General features: G+C 43.3%; 1 protein-coding gene across 1 annotated transcript in view; it reads right to left on the minus strand.

Moving 5' to 3' along the window:
- The window catches only part of dnah1 (dynein, axonemal, heavy chain 1), a 697,254-nt gene that overhangs the window by 102,761 nt on the left and 571,216 nt on the right, over positions 1-23,277 (minus strand). The window contains exons 64-65 of the mRNA XM_068051405.1: positions 2,793-2,988; positions 1,043-1,194 (exon numbers count right to left, since the gene is read on the minus strand). Of these exons, the coding sequence (XP_067907506.1) occupies positions 1,043-1,194; positions 2,793-2,988 (348 nt within the window). The remainder of the gene's footprint in view (positions 1-1,042; positions 1,195-2,792; positions 2,989-23,277) is intronic.

The raw sequence follows: 23,277 nt of genomic DNA on the forward strand, positions 1-23,277 counted from the left end.
TGATGGTAAAGCGAGAGCAAAGGATATGTCAGGCCATGTTGTGGAATACAATTCTGTTGCTACTGATGGCCTGTAGCACTTCTTGGATGCCCGATTTTGAGCTGCTGCATCTGTTCTAAAAACATCCCATTTAGCATGGTGCTAGTGCCACACAATGTGAGAGAAGGTGCTCTCACTGTGAAGACGGGACTGGAGACGATGGTTACTCCTACCAATATTTCCATGGACAGTTACATATGTAACAGGTAGATTGGTGAGGATGAGGTCATGTCGGTTTTTCCCTCATGGTGATTCTCTCACCAACTGCCATAGGCCAACTCTGGCTGCTATGCCCTTCAGGATTCAGCTAGTTTGGTCAGTTGTGGTGCTACTGAGCCACTCTTGGTGATGGGAATTTAGCAAACGAACCAACGGTGACATGAGGAAAAATATTCTTACGCAGCAAGTGGTTAGGATTTGGAATGCACTGCCTGAGAGTGTGGTGGAGGCAGATTCAATCATGGCTTTCAAAAAGGAACTGAATAAGCTCCTGAACAGAAAAATATCTGCAGGGCTAGGGTTTGGAGTGGGGGAGTGGAACTAGCTGAGTTGCTGTTACGGAGAACTGGCATGGACATGAGAGGTCGAGCGGCCTCCTTTTGTGCTGTAACCATTCTATAATTCTAAGTTACCCACCCAGAGCATATTCTGTGCCCTTGCTACCCTCAGTGTTTCTTTGAAGTGGTGTTCAACATGGAGAAGAACTGATTCATCAGCTGAGGGAGAGCAATAGGTGGTAGTTAGTAGGGGATTTCCTTTCCCATGTTTGACCTGATGCCATGTGATGGGGTCCAAAATCAATGCTGAGGGCCATTCCATCCCAACTGTATACCACTATACCACTTCCTTCTGTGCTTTAAGATTCTATGAATGGGATTCGAGCTGAAAGCCCTGGTAGGGAGCTAACAATGGCACAAGCAAAGACACAGTGAAATATAAGCCCACCTTTTCAGCTCAGATTTCTATGATTAGACCAATGGAAGTTTATGCATTCATTACTGACCAAGTCAATCTTGTTATCATTCATCATGATTCTCACGCACACCAGGAAAGCAAACATCAGCTTGTGTTTCTCAAAGAGGCTCCTGCAGACGCTGAGGTACAGACTGTAGGTGAAGTAATTGTTGATAAGTTTTATCCTCTTCTCCACAGTATCTGAAGGACAAAATGAACAGGATGTTGTCTATCTGAGCAAGCTCTAGACAGATTAAGGGCTCCCAGCACAGAACAGCACATGACAGGAGCACATATTAGGAATTTGGCTACAGAGGTCAGCCTGGGCAATTATTTTAATGGTGGAACATAAAGCATGCCATGCACGGAGACTGTTGACTGACCTCTGTGTCCGAATTCCCAACAAGCACTCTGGTTATTCAAAGCTCTGTGGTGGGAGTACTAGATTGTAAAATTTACTCCAAAATGGAATACTGAATAAGATCTGCTGTCAGCATGACTCAATGAAAAGCGGCCCGTACCCATTTATGCATCACACCATCACTAATAAGGTGAAAAGTAATAAGTCACAGCTGTGTATAAGCTGCCCCCATTTCATTCTAATATTATTTCAGAAGAATATTCAAAAGTCACTCTCTCTGCCTCATTTTCTATCTTCCTCTTCTTTAGCACTTGGTGATAAATTGTCACCTGAGTAAATGCTGTATTACAAGGGGAGATCTTAACCCTACCTGCCTGGTGAAAAGTGGGCATGCAGGCAGATAAAATTACTTGAGTTACTTAACCAACCTGGCGCTACGAGATTCTGATTTTCACTTGTTCTCCTGGGCAGGCAGCATGGACACCTGTCCAAAGCCAGTGAGGTCCTCTTTAATATGTGTGTGTCAGGTCCCAATGTCATCATTGGGATGGACTGCACTTCTTACTGGGTGGCCTGAATAGGAAGCAGCAATGGGTTTCTCACAGGGCAACACAATGACAAAGCAGTTTGGGAGAGAAAAGACCGAAATATACGTTTTTTAGAAAACTACTTTTCTTGCGGCATCAGGAAGAGCTTGAATGATTCTCTGGACTTCACAAGGAAAGCTTAGATCTTCCCTGTCATGATCTCCCCTATCTCACTGATTGTGGGACCCTCCTGTGAGGGAAAGTCCGGTGGTCGATCCCGCCATTTACCTGCTGTTGGCAGATAGCTTCCAGGCCATATGATTTTCTATCCCTTCCGGCAAATGGGTGATAAGTTGGCTCGCAGCATTTAAATGAGTCCTGGCTATTAAAATTGGCTGGTAGTCAATCTGTCATGAGTAGATGGAAATAAAACTAACCAGGAACTCACTGCCAATTTAAATCCAGGCCACTGAGTTTTATGCACAAGTTACAGGACTTTACAACTAATATTTATTAATGGATGGATTTTAATTGACATAACTTTATTCTAAATTGTATTCAAGTTTTTTGCCTATTCTAATTTTCAGAGCCCTCTGGATACCATATTTAAGCCTCAGCACGAGTGCTGGCAGTAAATTGCATCCAAATCTGTGCTCGTGACATGAAAGCAGATCCCTCACCCTGGGGAACTGTCTGACTGACTGCATGGCTCAGAATGGGACTCACTGACTGAGGAATCCTGTTGTACTGCACTGAGACCCTGGTGCGGTAACTGGTACGACCCTTACTTGCAACATTGCCCCTAAGAAATCAGCCCAACTTAAGTTGTAGAATAAAAAATATGAAATAGAGCATTGGCTATTGAGTTAACTTGATATAAATGCAAATGTAAAATCACAATGTTGGTGTACCTGCTCGCTCAGAATTTGCAATGCCTGACATGAAGATGCTCAAGAACCATTCCAAAGAGTACTGGTACATGGGGTCCACGTTGGACAAATCGGACACACAGAAAAACAGGATCTGCGTGCGGACAGCAACAGGAATATACTGCAGCCGAGTGATATCAATATCCTTCTCAGTTTGTTCTGCTATCGTCACTTTTATCTGTGGGAAGATTAATTATGTATTCAGCATAACAGAGTAAGTTGATGCAGCTCAGATTATATTATACGAACATGCCTACGCCCATATGAATTAGGAAGGCAGTAGGCCACTCAGCCCCTAGAGCCTTTTCTGCCATTCAGTAAGTTCATGGCGGAACTGATTACTCCCCATTCCTGACTACCCCCCATAACCTTTCACCCCCTTGTTTATTAAGAATCTATCTACCTCGGCCTTAAAAACATTCAAAGACTCTGCTTCCACCACCTTTTGAGGAAGAGAGTTCCAAAGACTCTCAACCCACTGAGAGAAAAAAATTCTCATCTCTGTCTTAAATGTCTTATTTAAATGTGTCTTATTTTTAATCAGTGACCCCTAGTTCTATCTAAATTCTCCAACAGGACACATCCTTTCACATCCACCCTTAATATATGTAATCTTAAGACCTCTCAGGATCTTATATGTTTCAATCAAGTCACCTCTTACTCTTCTAAACTCCAGTGGATACAGCCTAGCCTGTCCAACCTTTCCTCATAAGGCAACCCACCCAGTCCAGGTATTAGTCTAGTAAATCTTCTCTGAACTGCTTCCACCACATTTACATCCTTCCTTAAATAAGGAGACCAATACTGTACACAGTACTCCAGATATGGTCTCACCAATGTTAGAGAAATCTCTCAGCCTGTTTGTGAAGAAGACAGTGAGATTAGGATGCTTTGTTGTCAATTTTTTATTGCTTATCACAGAGCTTACTTCTGCTGTCCAAACAACACCACCAACCAGGGCTCGTTGTCTCTTCTTTATATATACATACTTGAATACAATTAACTAATTAACACCCAACACCTGTTCACTCTATTATCTTGAACTACCAGGTATTTATCATCCATTAACAGAACTTCAGACCCGAGCAACCAATGCCCTGTATAACCGAAGCATAACCTTCCTACTTTGGTACTCAATTCCTGTCACGATTAAAGATAACATTCTATTAGCTTTCCCAATTACTTGCTGTACCTGCATACTAACCTTTTGTGATTCATGCACCAGGACACCCAGATCCCTCTGCATCTCAGAGCTCTGCAATCTTTCACCATTTAGATAATATGCTTCTTTTTTATTCTTCCTGCCACAAAAGGTCAATTTCACATTTTCCCACATTATACACCATTTTCCAGATCTTTGCTCACTCACTAAACCTATCTATTTCCCTTTGTAGCCTCCTTATGTCCTCTTCACCACCTACTTTCCTACCTATCTTTGTGTCCTCAGCAAATTTAGCAACCATACCTTCGGTCCCTTCAACCAAGTCATTTATATAAATTGTAAAAAGTTGAGGCCCCGGCACTGATCCTGTCGCACACCACTCGTTACATCTTGCCAACCAAAAAATGATCCATTTATGCCTAATCTCTGCTTCCTGTTAGCTAGCTAATCTTCTATCCATCCCAATATGTTACCCCCTATACCTTGAGCTTTTATTTTTCGCAATAACCTTTGATGTGGCACCTTATCAAACGCCTTCTGGAAATCTAAGTACAGTACATCCACCATTTCCCCTTCATCCACAGCACATGTTACTTCCTCAAAGGCACTCAAATAAGTTGCTTAGACATGATTTCCCTTTCACAAAACCATGTTGACTCTGCCTGATTACCTTGAATTTTTCTAAGTGCCCTGCTATAACGCCTTTAATAATAGCTTCTAACATTTTCCCTAAGACAGATATTAAGCTAACTGGCCTGTAGTTTCCTGCTTTCTGTCTCCCTCCCTTTTTGAATAAAGGAGTTACATTCGCTATTTTCCAATCTAATGGAACCTTCCCCGAATCTAGGGAATTTAGGAAAATTAAAACTAACGCATCAACTATCTCACTAGCCACTTCTTCTAAGACCCTAGGATGAAGTCCGTCAGGACCTGGGGACTTGTCAGCCCGCAGCTCCAACAATTTGCTCAGTACCGCTTCCCTGGTGATTGTAATTTTCTTAAGTTCCTCCCTCCCTTCCATTTCCTGACTTACAGCTAATTAGGGATGTTACTTGTATCTTCTATAGTGAAGACCGATGCAAATACCTATTCAATTCATCTGTCATCTCCTTATTATCCATTATTAATTCCCCAGACTCACTTTCTATAGGACCAACCCTCACTTTGTTAACTCTTTTCTTTTTAAATATCTAGTCTACACACATACAGTACAGTACTAGAGCCCTGACAGTGATCATTTTATATTTTTTATATACTGTATATTTTATAATAATTAATCACTCAGGACCTTCCTAGTCTCTGCATCTCAGCTGCTCACTGGATAAAGTATTTCAACCTGTAAAGCAGGAGTCTAGGTAATGCATAATGATATTTTCTGAGCCTTTGGGCAATTGCTGTGTTTATTTTAAGCAATACAGATACTGGAACAGTGTGGCACAACCTGTCTGGGCACAACTCCATGGGTTTCTGTTTAACTGATGATCAAATAATCACTGACTTTGTGGCTCCAATCTTCACCTTTTTAAACAACCTTTCAAGTCCAATTACAGTTTTTATTGCTTATCTGCACAAACTGAAAAAAGTGAAAAATGGATTTGGAATCGGAAGGTTGGTAAAGTGAACATTCCGGTGGTCGGGTTGGGTTGGGTCGGGTGTGAGTAAAAATGGAAGGACTCGGGCCGGGTTGGGCTTGGGTCAGATGTGGTTCTGTCGGGTTCGGGTCGGGTATTTTTTTCCAGACCTGAGCAGGCCTTTAAGGTGGTGGCGTAGTGGTAATGTCACTGGCCTAGTAATCCAGAGCCCCAGGCTAATGCTCAGGGAACATGGATTCGATTTCCACCATGGCATGACTAGACTAGTCTAGTGGCGACCATGAAACTATTGTCAATTGTTGTAAAAACCCAGCTGGTTCACTAATGTCCTTCAGGGAGGGAAATCTGCTGGGCTACATGTGACTCCAGACCCACAGCAATGTGGTTGACTCTGAAATGGCCCAGTAAGCCACTCAGTTGTGTCAAACCGCTACAAAGTGCCGGACCACTCGGCGTGGACCGAGGCACTGGGAACGACAATGGAAAACCCAGCACTGTCGACCCCGCAAAGTCCTCCTTGCTATCGTCTAGGGGCTTGTGTCAAAATTGGAAGAGCTGTCCCACATCTAGTCAAGCAACAACCTGACATAGTCATAATACTCACAGAATCATACCTTGCAGACAATGTCCCTAACATATCATCACCATCCCTGGGGTAGTGGCACAGTGGTACACAGTCGGGAGGGAGTTGCCCTGGGAGTCCTCAACATTGACTGGATTGCACGGCATCAGGTCAAAAATGGGCAAGGTACCCTCCTGCTGATTACCACCTACCGCAACCCCCCCCCCACCCCCCCCCACCCCCCCCCCACCAACCCTTCGCGGATGAATCAGTGCTTCTCCATATTGAACACCAATTGGAAGAAGCACTGAGAGTAGCAAGGGCACAAAATATACTTTGGGTGGGGGACTTCAATGTACATCACCAAGAGTGGCTCGGTAGCACCACTACTGACCGAGCTGGCCGCATCCTAAAGGACATGGCTGCTGGACTGGGTCTGCGGCAGGTGATGAGGGAACCAACAAGAGGAAAAAACCTACTTGACCTTGTCCTCACTAATCTAACTGTCTCAGATTCATTTGTCCATGACAGCATTGGTAGGAGTGACCACCGCACAGTCCTTGTGGAGACGAAGTCCTCATATTGAGGGTACCCACCATCGTGTTGTGTGCCACTCCCATCGTGCTAAATGGGATAGAATTCGAACAGATCTAGCAACTCAAAACTGGACATCCATGAGGCGCTGTAGGCCATCAGCAGCAGCAGAATTGTATTCAACTACAATCTGTCACGATGGAAGAGCCCAGCAATCAGTGCAAAAGATAAGGCTGAAGTATTTGCATCCATCTTCTGCCAGAAGTGCCAAGTGGATGATCCATCTCGGCCTCCTCCTGAAGTCACCAGCATCACAGATGCCAGTTTTCAGCCAATCTGATTCACTCCACGTGATATCAAGAAACGGCTGAAGGCACTGGATACTGCGAAGGCTATGGGCACTGACAACATACTGGCAATAGTACTGAAGACCAGTGCTCCAGAACAAGCTACACCCCTAGCCAAGCTGTTTCAGTACAGCGACAACACTGGCATCTACCTGGCAATGCGGAAAATGGCCAGGTATGTCCTGTGTACAAAAAGCAGAACTGATACAACTCAGTCAATTACCACCCCATCAGTCTACTCTTGATTATTTGCAAAGTGATGGAAGGGGTTGTCGACAGTGCTATCAAGTGGCACTTGATCAGCAATAACCTGCTCGCCAACGCTCAGTTTGGGTTCCACCAGGGCCACTCAGCTCCTGACCTCATTACAGCCTTGGTCCAAACATGGACAAAAGAGCTGAATTCAAGAGGTGAGGTGAGAGTGACTCCCTTGACATTAAGGCAGCATTTGACCGCTTATGGCATCAAGGAGCCCTAGCAAAACTGGAATCGGGGGAAAACTCTCTGCTGGTTAGAGTCATACCTAGCACAAAGGAAGATGGTTGTGGTTGTTGGAGGTCAATCATCCCAGTCCCAGGACATCACTGCAGGAGTTCCTCAGGCTAGTGTCCTAGGCCCAACTATCTTCATCTGCTTCATTACTGACCTTCCCTCCATCATAACGTCAGAAGTGGAGATGTTCTCTGATGATTGAACAATGTTCAGCATCATTTGCAACTCCTCAGATACCGAAGCAGTCCATGTCCATATGCAGCAAGACTGGACAACATCCAGGCTTGGGCTGATAAATGGCAAGTAACATTCACGCCACACAAGTGCCAGGTAATGACCATCTCAAATCAGAGATAATCTAACCATCTCCCCTTGATGTTCAATGGCATTACCATTGCTGAATCCCCCACTAGCAACATCCTGGGGGGTTACCACTGACCAGAAGCTGAACTGGACCAGCTACATAAATGCTGTGGCTACAAGAGCAGGTCAGAGTCTGGGATTGCTGTGGCAAGTAATTCACCTCCTGTCTCCCCAATGCCTGTCCACCATCTACAAGGCACAAGTCAGGAGTGTGATGGAATTCTCTCCACTTGCCTGGATGGTTGCAGCTCCAACAACACTCAAGAAACTCAACATCATTATCACTGTCCTTCCATAAATATCACTGCACTTCCATCAATATAAATGTCCTTCCATTCCTATCACAGCCGTTCCATCAATATCAATGTCTGCACTGCTATCAATATCACTGTTCTTCCATCAATATCACTGTCCTTTGATGAATATAAATGTCCTTCCACTAATTTCACTGTCTTTGCATCAATATTACTGTTTTGACGCTGACGTAAAGTGCAGCAATTGAACTACAAGAACTCGCCTTGAAGTATTATAAAGTGGCATTTTCTTTTAAAACAGTGGACAATATGTTTCAAAATGGCCACTGAAGGTCAAAAGACCTGGTTTGTCTAATCAAACTGTCTACCGTCTGGCAATGACAAAAGAATACATTCAAACTAAGAGGTGCCAATTGCACCCATCCTAAACCCATCAAGAGACATTTTTGAATTGAATGGGTTCTTCTGAAACAAAGAAGGTATGAAGTAGCAACATCCTGGGCAATTGTTGGTCACTACGGGGAGAAAAATCTCTGTCTCCCAACAGAGGCAAAGGTGTGACACCATTTTTAACATTAAAAGTAGCTCTCTGGAGAGAGAGAGCAATGAGACCCAGGAAGAGGCATCTCCAAAGCTTGTCTAGCTGAGAGATAGGAGAAAATCCCACAAGTCAAGAAGGAATGTGCTCTGCTGTAAATTCTACATTTTCAACGTGTGCAGCAATGAACTGGAAGTGATTCCCTGTCTTCAAACTGAACTTTCAACCAATAGAGAAATCTACAAACACCTGAAGCCTGCAACGAATGAGAACTTGACCTCCGAGAGAACTCAAAATGTTTACCATGAACCCCAAAACCCAACCTCACTTCAAAGCACTTACCTCTTTTCCTCCCCATCTATCTCTACTTGTGTGGGTATGTGTTTGTGTGTGTGTACAACTGAATGCGTGAGTGGGTGCAGCTGTGACAATTTTGGGATAAGAATATTGGTCAATAAACAATTAATCTTCTGTTTTAAACCTACAAGAAAGACTGTCACTGTCTGTTTATGTGGCACATAAAACACAAAGGGGTTAAAACCTTTATAACAAAAAACATGCTGCGGTCAGGTGGGAGTTGAACAGTGAAAAAATTTCTCCTCACCTCCTCTCTAAACCTCATGCCCCTTACCTTAAATCTATTCCCCCTAGTTATTGACCTCTTCGCTAAGGTAAAAAGTTTCTTCCTATCTATCCTACCAATGCCCCTCATAATTTTGTATACCTCAATCAGGTCCCCCCTCAGCCTTCTCCGCTCCAAGGAAAACAACCCTAGGCTATCCAGTCTGTCTTCATAACTGAAATGCTCCAGCCCAGGCAACATCCTGGTGAATCTCCTCTGCACCCTCTCCATTGCAATCACATCTTTCCTATAATGTGGTGACCAGAACTGTACACAGTACTCCAGCTGTGGCCTAACCAGCGTTTTATACAGCTCCATCATAACCTCCCTGCTCTTATATTCTATGCCTCGGTTAATAAAGGCAAGTATCCCGTATTCCTTCCTAACCACTTTATCTACCTGTGTTGCTGCCTTCGGTGATCTTTGGACAAGCACCCCAAGGTCCCTCTGACCCTCTGTACTCCCGAGGGTCCTACTATCCATTGTATATTCCATTGCCTTGTTAGACTTCCCAAAGTGCATCACCTCACACTTCTCAGGATTAAACTCCATTTGCCACTGCTCCGCCCATCTTATCTGCCCATCTATATCGTCCTGTAGTCTAAGGCTTTCCTCCTCACTATTTACGACACCACCAATTTCCGTGTCATTTGCGAACTTACTGATCATACCTCCTATATTCACGTCTAAATCATTAATGTACACTACAAACAGTAAGGGTCCCAGCACCGATCCCTGCGGCACCCCACTGATCACAGGCCTCCATTCGCAAAAACAACCCTCTACCATCACCCTCTACCTCCTCCACGAAGCCAATTTTGAATCCAATTTGCCAAATTACCCTGGATCCCATGGGCCTTTACTTTCTTAACCAATCTCCCATGCGGGACCTTATCAAAAGCCTTACTGAAGTCCATGTAGACTACATCAACTGCTTTACCCTCATCTACATATCTCGTTACTGCCTTGAAAAATTTAATCAAATTTGTTGGACACGATCTCCCCCTGACAAAGCCATGCTGACTATCCCTGATTAATCCCTGCCTCTCCAAGTGGAGATCAATCCTGTCTGTCAGAATTTTTTCCAATAGTTTCCCTACCACTGATGTTAGATATACCGTCCTGTAATTACCTGGTTTATCCCTGCTACCCTTCTTGAATAATGGTACCACATTCGCTGTCCTCCAATCCTCTGGTACCTCTCCTGTGGCCAAAGAGGATCTGAAAATTTGTGTCAGAGCCCCTACAATCCCCTCCCTTGCCTCACATAGCAGCCTGGGATACATCTCATCTGGGCCTGGGGATTTATCCATTTTAAGCCCGCTAATACAGCCAATACTTCCTCCTTTACCATGCTAATTTGATCAAGTATATCACAATCCCCCTCCCTGATCACTACACCGACATCGTCCCTCTCCATAGTGAACACAGATGAAAAGTAATCGTTCAAAACTTCCCCTATGTCCTCCGGTTCCACACACAGATTGCCTTTTTGATCCCTAATGGGCCCCACTTTTTCTCTGGTTATCCTCTTGCCCCTAACATACTTATAAAATGCCTTGGGATTTTCCTTTATTTTGTCTGCCAGTGATTTTTCATGCTCCCTCTTTGCTCTCCTAACTACTTTTTTAAGTACTCCCCTACAGTTTCTATACTCCTCTAGGGCTTCTGCTGTTTTCAGCACTCTGAATCTGCCATACGCCTCCTGTTTTTTCTTTATCCAATCCTCTATATCCCTTGACATCCAGGGTCCCCTTGACCTGTTGGTCCTACTCTTCACCTTTACAGGAATATGCTGCACCTGAACCCTCACAATTTCCCTTCTAAATGATTCCCACTGGTCTGATGTAGACTTTCCTATAAGAAGCTACTCCCAGTTCACTTTGGCCAGATCCTGTTTTATCATATTGAAATCTGCCTTCCCCCAATTCAGTACTCTTATTTGCGGTCCCTCTATGTCCTTTTCCATAACAACCTTAAATCTTAGAGTTATGGTCACTATCCCAAAATGCTCCCCCACTGGCACTTCTATCACTTGTCCAGCTTCATTCCCCAGGATTAAGTTCAGTACCGCCCCATCTCTTGTAGGACTCTCTACGTGCTGGCTCAAAAAGCTCTCCTGAATGCACATGAAGAATTCCGCCCCCTTTAAGCTTTTTGCACTGACTATCCCCTCTAATATAGGGGAAGTTGAAATCCCCTACTATTATTACCCTATTATTTTTGCACCTCTCTGAGATTTGCCTACGTTTCTGCTCCTCTACTACTGCATGACAGTTTGGAGGCCTGTAGTACACTCCCAGCCAAGTGATTGCCCCCTTTTTGTTTTTACGTTCTATCCATATGGCCTCATTAGAGGAACCTTCTCGGATATCATCCCTCCTTACTAAAGTAATTGACTCCTTAATCAACAGTGCAATGCCATCTCCTCTTTTACACCCCACCCCCCCCCCCCCCACATTACGTCTGAAGATTGTATACCCTGGGATATTAAGCTGCCAGTCCTGCCCTTCCCTCAACCATGTCTCAGTGATAGCAATAATATCATATTCCCATGTGTTAATCAATGCCCTCAATTCATCTGCCTTACTAGTAAGACTTCTTGCATTAAAATAGATACAATCCAGACTTGCATTATTTGCCTGAGACTTAACAGGTCTCCGGACTGACTTAGCTTTACAGTTATATTTAATTGTACAACACCCCCTACTGTGCTTCCACTCTGTATCCCACTCTGTATCCCATCCCCCTGCCAAATTAGTTTAACACCCCCCCACCCCCACCCCCCAACAACACGAGCAAACCTCTAGCAAGGATCCTGGTCCCGTTCTGGTTCAGGTGCAACCCGTCCATCTTATACAGATCCCACCTTTGCCAGAAACAGGCTCAGTGATCCAAGAATCTAAAGCCCTCCCTCCTGCACCATCTCCCCAACCATGCATTCATCTGCTCTAACCTCCTATTCATATACTCCCTCGCTCATGGCACTGGAAGAAACCCAGAGATTACAACCTTTAAGGTCCTACTTTTTAATCTGCTGCCTAGCTCCGTAAATTCTTTTGCAGGACCTCATCCCTCTTTCTACCTATGTCATTGGTACCAACGTGGACCATGACCTCCAGCTTTGCACCCTCACCCTCCAGAATACTTTGTAGCCACTCAGTGATATCCAAGACCCTTGCACCAGGGAGGCAACATACCATCCTGGAATCACGTCTGCGACCACAGAAACGCCTATCTGTTCCTCTAACCATAGAATCCCCTACCACTATTGCCCTCTTGACCCTTTTTCTCCATCCCAGCACAGCCGAGTCAGCCATGACATTCCGGTTACGACTCTCGGTGCATTCTCCAGTGGAACCCTCTCTCTCATCGGTACTCAGAACTGAATATTACCAGTTAGAAAGTGGGATGTCCTCTGGGGACTCCTGCACTACCTGCCCTGACTTCTTTGTCCATCCGGCAGCCACCCAGTCACTCCCCAACTGTGCTTGCCTAGGCACCGGCTTGACTACCTCCTGAAATGTGCCATCCACGTAGTCCTCCACCTCACGGATGCACCACAGTGACTCCAGCCGCCGCTCAAGCTCCGAAACTTAAGCTTCTGCAACCGGAGAAACTTTCTGCAGACATGTTTGCCAAGGTCACATGGCATGTCCACTACTTCCCACATTGCACAGGAGGTACATTCCGCTTGGCCAAGCTGCCCCGCCATTACTTACTTTTACAATGAAAAAAAACTTGCTTGTGTAATATCTTATTACCAGCTATTTACAATCAATTTTTATCCCCTGTACCTTTGAGGCTATGAAAGAAAAAGACCAAAGCGCACCTTCCACCGCCCCAGCCAATGAAAATACCCACACTTAACTTACAGCCTCACTCCATGCAAACAGCACTAGTATAGCCAGTAAATACTAAAAATTTACAGGTAGCTATCCTAGGGCTTTAATTTAAAAATAACCTTTTTTTTAAAAACTCCAATCAATCACAGTTATAACAGCTGCCGTCCACTGACCAATCAGTGCACAGAATTACAGTGATGTCACTGTTGGTTTTTTTACACTAAATCCAAATACAGCGCGCGCAGAAACAGTCAGAGAGTCCGCCTGCCACTGTCCCCGACTTAAGGTTAGTGAAGGGCCTCGAGCCCCGCTCTTTCTTTTATAGGTCTGATTCCACTTCCGACTCCTCCCAGGTCCGCTGCTGCCATCCCTGACTTAAGGTTAGTGAAGGGTCTCGAGCCCCACTCTTTCTTTTATAGGTCAGATTCCACTCCCGACTCCTTCCAGGTCCGCTGCCGCCGTCCCCGACTTCAGGTTAGTTAATAACACTTTCCTTCCATCAAAATTCCTGTAGTTCCCTCAGTATTACTCCCTTAATATCACTGCACTTGCATCAATATCACTGCACTTGCATCAATACCACTGTCCTTCCCTCAATACCACTGTCCTTCAATCAATACCACTGTCCTTCAATCAATACCACTGTCCTTCAATCAATACCACTGTCCTTCAATCAATACCACTGTCCTTCAATCAATATCACTGTCCTTCCATCAATATCACTGTCCTTCCATCAATATCACTTCCTTCCATCAATATCACTTCCTTCCATCAATATCACTGCACTTCCATCAATATCACTGTCCTTCAATCAATACCACTGTCCTTCAATCAATACCACTGTCCTTCAATCAATATCACTGTCCTTCAATCAATATCACTGTCCTTCAATCAATATCACTGTCCTTCCATCAATATCACTTCCTTCCATCAATATCACTTCCTTCCATCAATATCACTTCCTTCCATCAATATCACTGCACTTCCATCAATATCACTGCACTTCCATCAATATCACTGTCCTTCCCTCAATACCACTGTCCTTCAATCAATACCACTGTCCTTCAATCAATACCACTGTCCTTCAATCAATACCACTGTCCTTCCCTCAATATCACTGTCCTTCCCTCAATATCACTGTCCTTCAATCAATATCACTGTCCTTCCCTCAATATCACTGTCCTTCAATCAATATCACTGTCCTTCAATCAATACCACTGTCCTTCCCTCAATACCACTGTCCTTCAATCAATACCACTGTCCTTCCCTCAATATCACTGTCCTTCAATCAATATCACTGTCCTTCAATCAATATCACTGTCCTTCCCTCAATATTACCGTCCTTTCATCAATATCACTGTCCTTCATCAATATCACCGTCCCCTCATCAATATCACTGTCCTTCATCAATATCACCGTCCCCTCATCAATATCACCGTCCCCTCATCAATATCACTGTCCTTCATCAATATCACCATCCCCTCATCAATATCACTGTCCTTCATCAATATCACCGTCCCCTCATCAATATCACCGTCCCCTCATCAATATCACTGTCCTTCATCAATATCACCATCCCCTCATCAATATCACTGTCATTCCATTAATATCACTGTCTTTCCAACAATATTATTGTCTTTCATCAATATCACCATCCTCCATCTATATCCGTTTTTCCATGAATATCACCACCCTTCCATCAATATTACTGTCCTTCCATCAATATCACCATCCTTCCATTAATATCACTCCATTTCCTGCAATATCCTGCCCTTCCATTAGCATCACTGTCCTTCCATCATTATCCCTACATTTCGAACAATATCACTATTCTTCCATCAATTCCACTGTCCTCCCAACAATATCATTGCCCTTCTATCAATATTGTTTTCTTTCTATCAATATCATTGCAGTTCCATTAATATCACCGTTGCTCCATCAATATTGTTACGAGTGATTCTATATTTTTAAGTATTTGAAGACTCATGTTTCTTTAGAGCTGGATGTTGACTTATTTTGGGAAAACTGAAAAAACTCCATGGATGGGTTTTTACCAGGGTCACCGAGAGGTCTGGCTTTGAAAACAAACAGTTACTGGAAGGCACCTGTTTTCAAATAATTACCCAGCAGTGCTTTTGACTTGTGGAAGATGTATATGGAGAAGTGACATGTCAAGATTTATAGAGGTCAGGAGGTGTGTCTCTTCTGACATTGTTTATGGTTTCACTTTGGACAGAACATCACTGTTCTTCTATCAATATCACTGTCTTTCCAACAATATCACTGTCCTTCCATCTATATCCCTGTCCTTCCATAAATATCACTGCCCTTCCATAAATATCCCTACATTTCCAAACAATATCACTGTCTTTCCATCAATATCACTGCACTTCCATCAATATCACTGCACTTCCATCAATATCACTGCACTTCCATCAATATCACTGCACTTCCATCAATATCACTGCACTTCCATCAATATCACTGCACTTCTAGCCATATTGTTTTCTTTCCATCAGTATCACTGCCCTTCCATTAATATCACAGTTCTTCCATCAATATCACTGCATTTCCAACAATATCACTGTCTTTCCATCAATATCACTATCCTTTCATCAAGATCACTGCACTTCCATTAACATTACTGTCCTTTCATCAATATCATTGCTTTTCCAACAATATCACGGTCCTCCCATTTATATCACTGTCCTTCTATCAATATCACTGTCCTTCCATTAATGTCACTGTCCTTCCATTAATGTCACTGTCCGTCTATGAATATAACTGTCCTTCCATCAATATCACTGTCATGCCCATGTCCTATTCATAACTTTAAACATGTTTAAACATGGACCGTATTCGGCTTGGAATCTTCTGGAGCTAAATTTTCCTTTTCTTTAAAATGAACCACAATGGACATTAACAGGCTGCCGACGGTCAGGTGACTTTTGCAATTTCAACCCAGACTCAGAAGTATCTCAAGACTCCAGAAAGTTGTTAACTGAATGACTGTGGGTGGATTGCCTCCCTTGAATAGACATACCAAGCCGAAATCATTTGTGGAATTCACACCTCCTATTGTTTTTGGTCTAACCCAAAACCAAAATATCTATGGACTCCTAGACTCTCTGTCTTCAAGCTCAAAACCTAATGAGAGCTGTAAGAAGACAGTTATATCATAACTAGGTGCGAAAGGCCACCATCGATCCCCACTGTGTAGCTATGGCTTTGACCTTCATATCATTCTGGGTGGACAACAGAAGTATTGATCAGGTTGAACTGACCGAAACTCATCACAAAAAATGAATCTTATTAATACAGGCACCAGGGAGAAACCAGTGAGTCAGCAAAACCACAGCTGCAGAGACAGCAGAAAAAGCAAAACACCTATGCCTTAAAACTGAACTGGAGACTACATCATCCTAAGGTGTCCAAGCCTGTTCCTTTTCAAGTCCACTAGTACCAAAAATCGATATCTTGGTAATGAGACTACAAGCAACTAACTTCTCTTTGAGAGAATCCTACAATGACTTTGATATGCAGCTCCAGCTATCGAATCCACCTAACTGCACTTCAGGAGTGAAAACGCCTTCTACATCGGGCCCACAACGGATGCCTTTTTCACAGGACGAGCCAAAATCCCATGATGTACGAACTATTCCTTTGCTTGTAATTTGTAAAAGCACACTATCCTCTTTAATGGTCCTCTTTTTCAAGTGTTTGTGTGTGTGAGTGGTGAGTGAGTGATGTAGCGTTAGACTTTCGGGGTGAACATGTGAATAAAGAAAAATAATCCTCTTTATTTAAACCCACGAAAAGCATGCTGCTGGTTATTCAAATTGGCCATACACCCAAGGGTTAAGAAACACACTGATTATGGGCAGTGAAGAGGAGGGAACTGGCGTTTCAGTTTTCTCTCAATTCTGTCCGTTAACAATCACTGTCTTTTGTTAGGACCAAGATGGGAGGAGTGCACTGTCTTTTCTAGCTCCAGATCGCCACAGGTCACAACATATATTTGAATGTTTACCCAGTTACTGATGTGGTCAATCATATACTCTACTCTTTATCCCAGAATAAAATACACCCACCAGGGTTTCTTTAATAAACAACAAAATTATCAGTTTATTATCAAACAAGATTCATCATGTAATGAAGCAAAGCATTAACACACAGATTGAAATATGAAAGTTCCCTTTCTAAATTACACACACACACATACTGAAAAAAATACAGAAATTCTCTCTGCAGAGGTCTGTTACAAAAAAAAATAGACAGAAAGAATACTTTGGCCAAATACTTGATAGTTCTTGAAGAAAAAAAGAGAAGATATTGAAGGAAGTCAGTTCTCCCTTTTGGTCTGGCATCCAGGTATACGGAGACGGGTCACTGGGATATTTTTAGAAGCAATTCGTTTTGGAGATGTCGAGAAATTGTCCAGTAGGCTTTCCAGGACACGTGGCATTAGGAGTTTCAACCAACACACACTTGAATCACAGGATTTTCCCAAAGACAGGAGGAAAGAGGAGTTGACACACTCAGGGTCCCTTAGAGTGGTGCAGGCAAAATGAGCTGTGTTTCTTTTTCCTTGGCAGGCAAAACACCAACTGTCTTTAAAACAGTTCACACCTAAACTGAACTGAAAACAATATCCAAACCGCAAATAGAAAGTCAACCTCCTGACCTCCATAAACCTTGACAAGTGGTTTCTCTGTAAACATCTTCCCCAGGTCACCAAGGTTTCTGTTGTTTATTGAGTTTAAAGCACATGATTTCCAGCAAAGGTTGTTTTCAAACAACATCTTGTGTTCTTTCAGTGAATTTTATAAAAAACACACAGCCATGGAATCTATTCAGTTTGAAAACACAAGCCCTCAAAACAAAATTAACAACAAATGGAAGCACTTTCATAACACCTCCATCCCTTGGAGGAATGAAATACCATTTTTAAATGCGTTTCATTACAAAGAGTGAAAAAACAGATGAAAGAAAAAAACAAAAAATTAAGAGGCATTTACACACTCATTCTCATTCACTCTTTACCTATAGCTAATACATCTTTGTACCATCTTTGCACTCAGATAACTCAAAGCAATGTTAGATTCTAGACAAAGCATCTGCAATTACATTATGTTCCTCCGCAATGTGGATAATTTTTAAGTGATAAGGTTGCAATAGTAAATTCCACCAGAAGTCTGGCATTCTGGTTTTTAAATTTCTCCACAAAGGCTAGGGGGTTATGATCAGTATATACCAGTGTCTCTCTGTAGTCGTGGTGGACACAGATTTCAAAATGCTTAAGAGCTAGTAATAAGCCAGGGTTTCTTTTTCCACTGTTGAATATCATTTTTGGCATCGATTTAGATTTTTGGAGAAGTATCCCACTGGTCTTTCTATGCCTGACTCATCATCTTGTAACAGGACTGCACCAACCCCCAACTCGTTAGCATCAATTGCTACCTTGAAGGGCTTAGTGAAATTTGGAGCAGCCAACACTGGTGCATTAATTAAAATGGCTTTCAGCTTCTCAAAAGATGCTTGGCACTCCCCTGACCACACTACCTTGGTTTTCTTTTTTTTGTAGCAAATCTGTCAGTGGAGCAGCTATAATACTAGAATTTGGTACAAACTTGCAGTAGAAACCACACATCCCCAAAAACCTCATGATTTCTCGCTTAGTCTTAGGGGTAGGGAACTCCACTAATGTTTGTACTTTTGCTGTCTTTGGCAACACTTGTCCTTGCCCTATTTTATGCCCAAGGTAGGTCGCTCTCACTTTCACAAATTCACCTTTGACAAAGTTTATCACTAAATTGGCTGATTGTAATTTTCTAAACAGAGCTTCTAGTTGTTCCAAGTGGTCCTTCCAAGTGTCACTGTCTAGCAGCACATCTTCAAGATAAAACACACAGTTAGGAACACTGGCTATCACTTGGTTCATTAGTCTCTGAAAAGTGGCTGAGGCATATTTTAGCCCGAATGGCATCACTTGGCATTGGAAAAGTTTGGTGTGACAAAGGCCGATATTTCTTTAGCTCGGGGTGTTAAAGGATACCTGCCAGTATCCCATTAACAACTCTATTTTTGTAAGAAACGTGGCACTGCCCACTCTATCAATAGTCTTCCAAGCGAGTAATTGGGTAGGTATCTGCCTTTATTACTGCATTAACCTTCCTGCAGTCTATGCAGAATCCAGTTGAACCATCAGGTTTAGGCATAACACCACTGGGAAACTCCAGCTGCTTTGACTGGGTTCAATTAGGTGGTGTTCCAACATGTATTGGATTTATGCTTTTACCTGGGCCTGTTTCTCTGGACTTAAGCGATAAGGATGCTGTTTTATACAAAAGGATTCCCCCACATCCACATCAAGTGTGGCTAAGGTTATACTTCCTGGTTTGTTCCTACAGACTCCTTTAAATGCTGTGAGTAGCCTTGATAGGTCTTCTCGTCTTTCTGCATCTAAGTATGAAAACATAGTGTCTAATTTCCCTAACAATTCAGTATTAGCTAACTGGATAGTAGGAGGTTCAATTTGAGAATTGTCTAGGTCTCCTTCTGCCTCATCCTCACTATCCCTTTCATTCTTCATTGTCCCTACTACCTGACATGCCTGTGCTTGCTTATCCTCCTCCCAGCAATAATATTATTTCAACATATTGATATGACACAGCTGATTCCTATTCCAGTGACCTGGGGTATCAATCAAACAATTTATTTTAATAATTCTTTTGACCACTTTATATGGACATTGAACCGTGCTTTCAGCAGTTCACCCTGTAAAGGCAGTAATACTAATACCTCATCCCCTGGTTGAAATGTTCGGGTCTTGGCATGCTTGTCTGCCCATTTCTTCATGGTTGTTTGGGAAGCTTTAAGCTGTTCCTGCGCCACTTTGCAGGCTTTCATGAGCCGTTCCTGGAACATGGATACATACTCTAGCACAGAAGATTTTTCCTTCTGTTCTAAAAACATTTCTTTAGTTTCAGAGGACCTCTTACCTTATGTCCATAAACTAATTCAAAAGGATTAAAACCGGTAGACACATTAGGTGAATCCCTGGTGGCAAACAAAAGATATTCTAGCCCTTTATCCCAATTATGAGGATATTCATGACAGTATGCCCTAAGCTGGCAAGATGGATACAGAACTGGCTCGGTCATAGAAGACAGAGGGTATCAGTGGATGGGTGTTTTTCTGAATGGAGGGATGTGACTAGTGGTGTTCCGCAGGGATCAGTGAACAAAGAACAAAGAACAAGAACAAAGAAAATTACAGCACAGGAACAGGCCCTTCGGCCCTCCAAGCCTACGCTGATCCAGATCCTCTATCTAAACCTGTCGCCTATTTTCTAAGGGTCTGTATCTCTTTACTTCCTGCCCATTCATGTATCTGTCTAGATACATCTTAAAAGACGCTATCGTGCCCGCGTCTACCACCTCCGCTGGCAACGCGTTCCAGGCACCCACCACCCTCTGCGTAAAGAACTTTCCACGCATATCCCCTCTAAACTTTTCCCCTTTCACTTTGAACTCGTGTCCCCTAGCACGCAATATTCCAAATGTGGCCGAACCAAAGTCGTATACAACTGTAACATGACCTGCCAACTCTTGTACTCAATACCCCGTCCGATGAAGGAAAGCATGCCGTATACCTTCTTGACCACTCTATTGACCTGCGTTGCCACCTTCAGGGAACAATGGACCTGAACACCCAAATTTCTCTGTACATCAATTTTCCCCAGGACTTTTCCATTTACTGTATAGTTCACTCTTGAATTGGATCTTCCAAAATGCATCACCTCCGATTTGCCCTGATTGAACTCCATCTGCCATTTCTCTGCCCAACTCTCCAATCTATCTATATTCTGCTGTATTCTCTGACAGTCCCCTTCACTATCTGCTACTCCACCAATCTTAGTGTCGTCTGCAAACTTGCTAATCAGACCACCTATACTTTCCTCCAAATCATTTATGCATATCACAAACAACAGTGGTCCCAGCACGGATCCCTGTGGAACACCACTGGTGACACGTCTCCATTTTGAGAAACTCCCTTCCACTGCTACTCTCTGTCTCCTGTTGCCCAGCCAGTTCTTTATCCATCTAGCTAGTACACCTTGGACCCCATGCGCCTTCACTTTCTCCATCAGCCTCCCATGGGGAACCTTATCAAACGCTGGGACCTTTGCTGTTTGTAGTATATATAAATGATTTGGAGGAAAATGTAGCTGATCTGATTAGTAAGTTTGCGGACGACACAAAGGTTGGTGGAGTTGCGGATAATGATGAGGATTGTCAGAGGATACAGCAGGATATAGATCGGTTGGAGACTTGGGCGGAGAAATGGCAGATGGAGTTTAATCCGGACAAATGTGAGGTAATGCATTTTGGAAGGTCTAATGCAGGTGGGAGGTATACAGTAAATGGCAGAACCCTTAGAAGTATTGACAGGCAGAGAGATCTGGGCGTACAGGTCCACAGGTCACTAAAAGTGGCAACGCAGGTGGATAAGGTAGTCAAGAAGGCATACGGCATGCTTGCCTTCATCGATCGGGGCACAGAGTATGAAAATTGGCAAGTCATGTTGCAGCTGTACAGAACCTTAGTTAGGCTACACTTAGAATGTTTCATGCAATTCTGGTCGCCACACTACCAGAAGAACGTGAAGGCTTTGGAGAGGGTACAGAAGAGGTTTACCAGGATGTTACCTGGTCTGGAGGGCATTAGCTATGAGGAGAGGTTGGAAAAACTCGGATTGTTTTCACTGGAACGACGGAGGTGGAGGGGCGACATGATAGAGGTTTACAAAGTTATGAGCGGCATGGACAGAGTGGATAGTCAGAAGCTTTTTCCCAGGGTGGAAGAGTCAGTTACTAGGGGACATAGGTTTAAGGTCCGAGGGGCAAAGTTTAGAGAGGATGTGCGAGGCAAGTTTTTTACACAAAGGGTGGTGAGTGCCTGGAACTTGCTGCCAGGGGAGGTGGTGGAAGCAGATACGATAGCGACGTTTAAGACACATCTTGACAAATATATGAATATGAAGGGAGTAGAGGGATATGGGCCCCGGAAGTGCAGAAGGTGTTAGTTTAGGCAGGCATCAAGATCGGCGCAGGCTTGGAGGGCCGAATGGCCTGTTCCTGTGCTGTACTGTTCTTTGTTCATCATTTTGAGGGTTTCATGGTACTGTTCTAAAGCCCCTTGTGTCTGCGGGTAGTATGCTGAAGACTTTAACTGTGTGACACCCAAATTATTCATAACTTCCTGGAAAACTTTAGACATAACATTGGAACCTTGATCTGACTGAATCTCAATCGGTAATCCATATCTAGTGAAGAACTGGGTTAACTTCTCTACCACTACCTTAGCAGAAATTGTTCTCAAGAGAATGGCCTATCGGAACCAAGTATCCATGTACATAATGGTGAGTATATACTGGTGTCCCGCTTTTGGTTTCGGTAAAGGTCCTGCACAGTCGACCAACACCCTACTAAATGGTTCCTGAAAAACTGGTATGGGAATTAGAGGAGCCGGTTTCATGGCAGGTAGCAGTTTTCCACAATCTGGCATGTATGGCACATTTTACAAAACTGCACCATGTCCTTGGGAAAGACCTGGCCAGTAAAAATGTCGACCTATACGTGATTGCGTCTGCCAGATCCCCACATGCCCCGCCATAGGAATTTCATGCGCTATCCGTAATATTTCCCTGCAATCCTTGGGTGGTACCACAATCTGATGAACAACCATCCATTCTTCGTCCACAGGCCTATGAGGAGGTCTCCACTTCCTCATTAGAATCCCATTTTTAGTGCAATTGCCTTCCAGAACTCCCTTTGCCTCAGCTGCAATTAGAGTTGATTGTGCCAATTTATTTAACTCTGGATCAGCTTGCTAAGTCTTGATCAGAGAAGACTTATTGAACATTTCCTTTGGATTATCCAAATACCCAAATAAAGTTTCAGATATTCAGCTATCTGTCTGTGCTGCTAATCTAACCTCTGACAATGGAACTTGTTTAGCCATTGCTCGGGTCACTATACATGAAAGAAAAATTCCTGGAACCTTTTCCTGCAACTGTTCTGCCTCTTTGACTTCGCTTGTTTTTTTCCGTGACTATTGGAGAAGCTACTACCTTCATTCCGTCCATATCATTC

The sequence above is a fragment of the Heterodontus francisci genome, chromosome 19 (genome assembly GCF_036365525.1).
Source record: "Heterodontus francisci isolate sHetFra1 chromosome 19, sHetFra1.hap1, whole genome shotgun sequence".
Classification (NCBI taxonomy): domain Eukaryota; kingdom Metazoa; phylum Chordata; class Chondrichthyes; order Heterodontiformes; family Heterodontidae; genus Heterodontus; species Heterodontus francisci.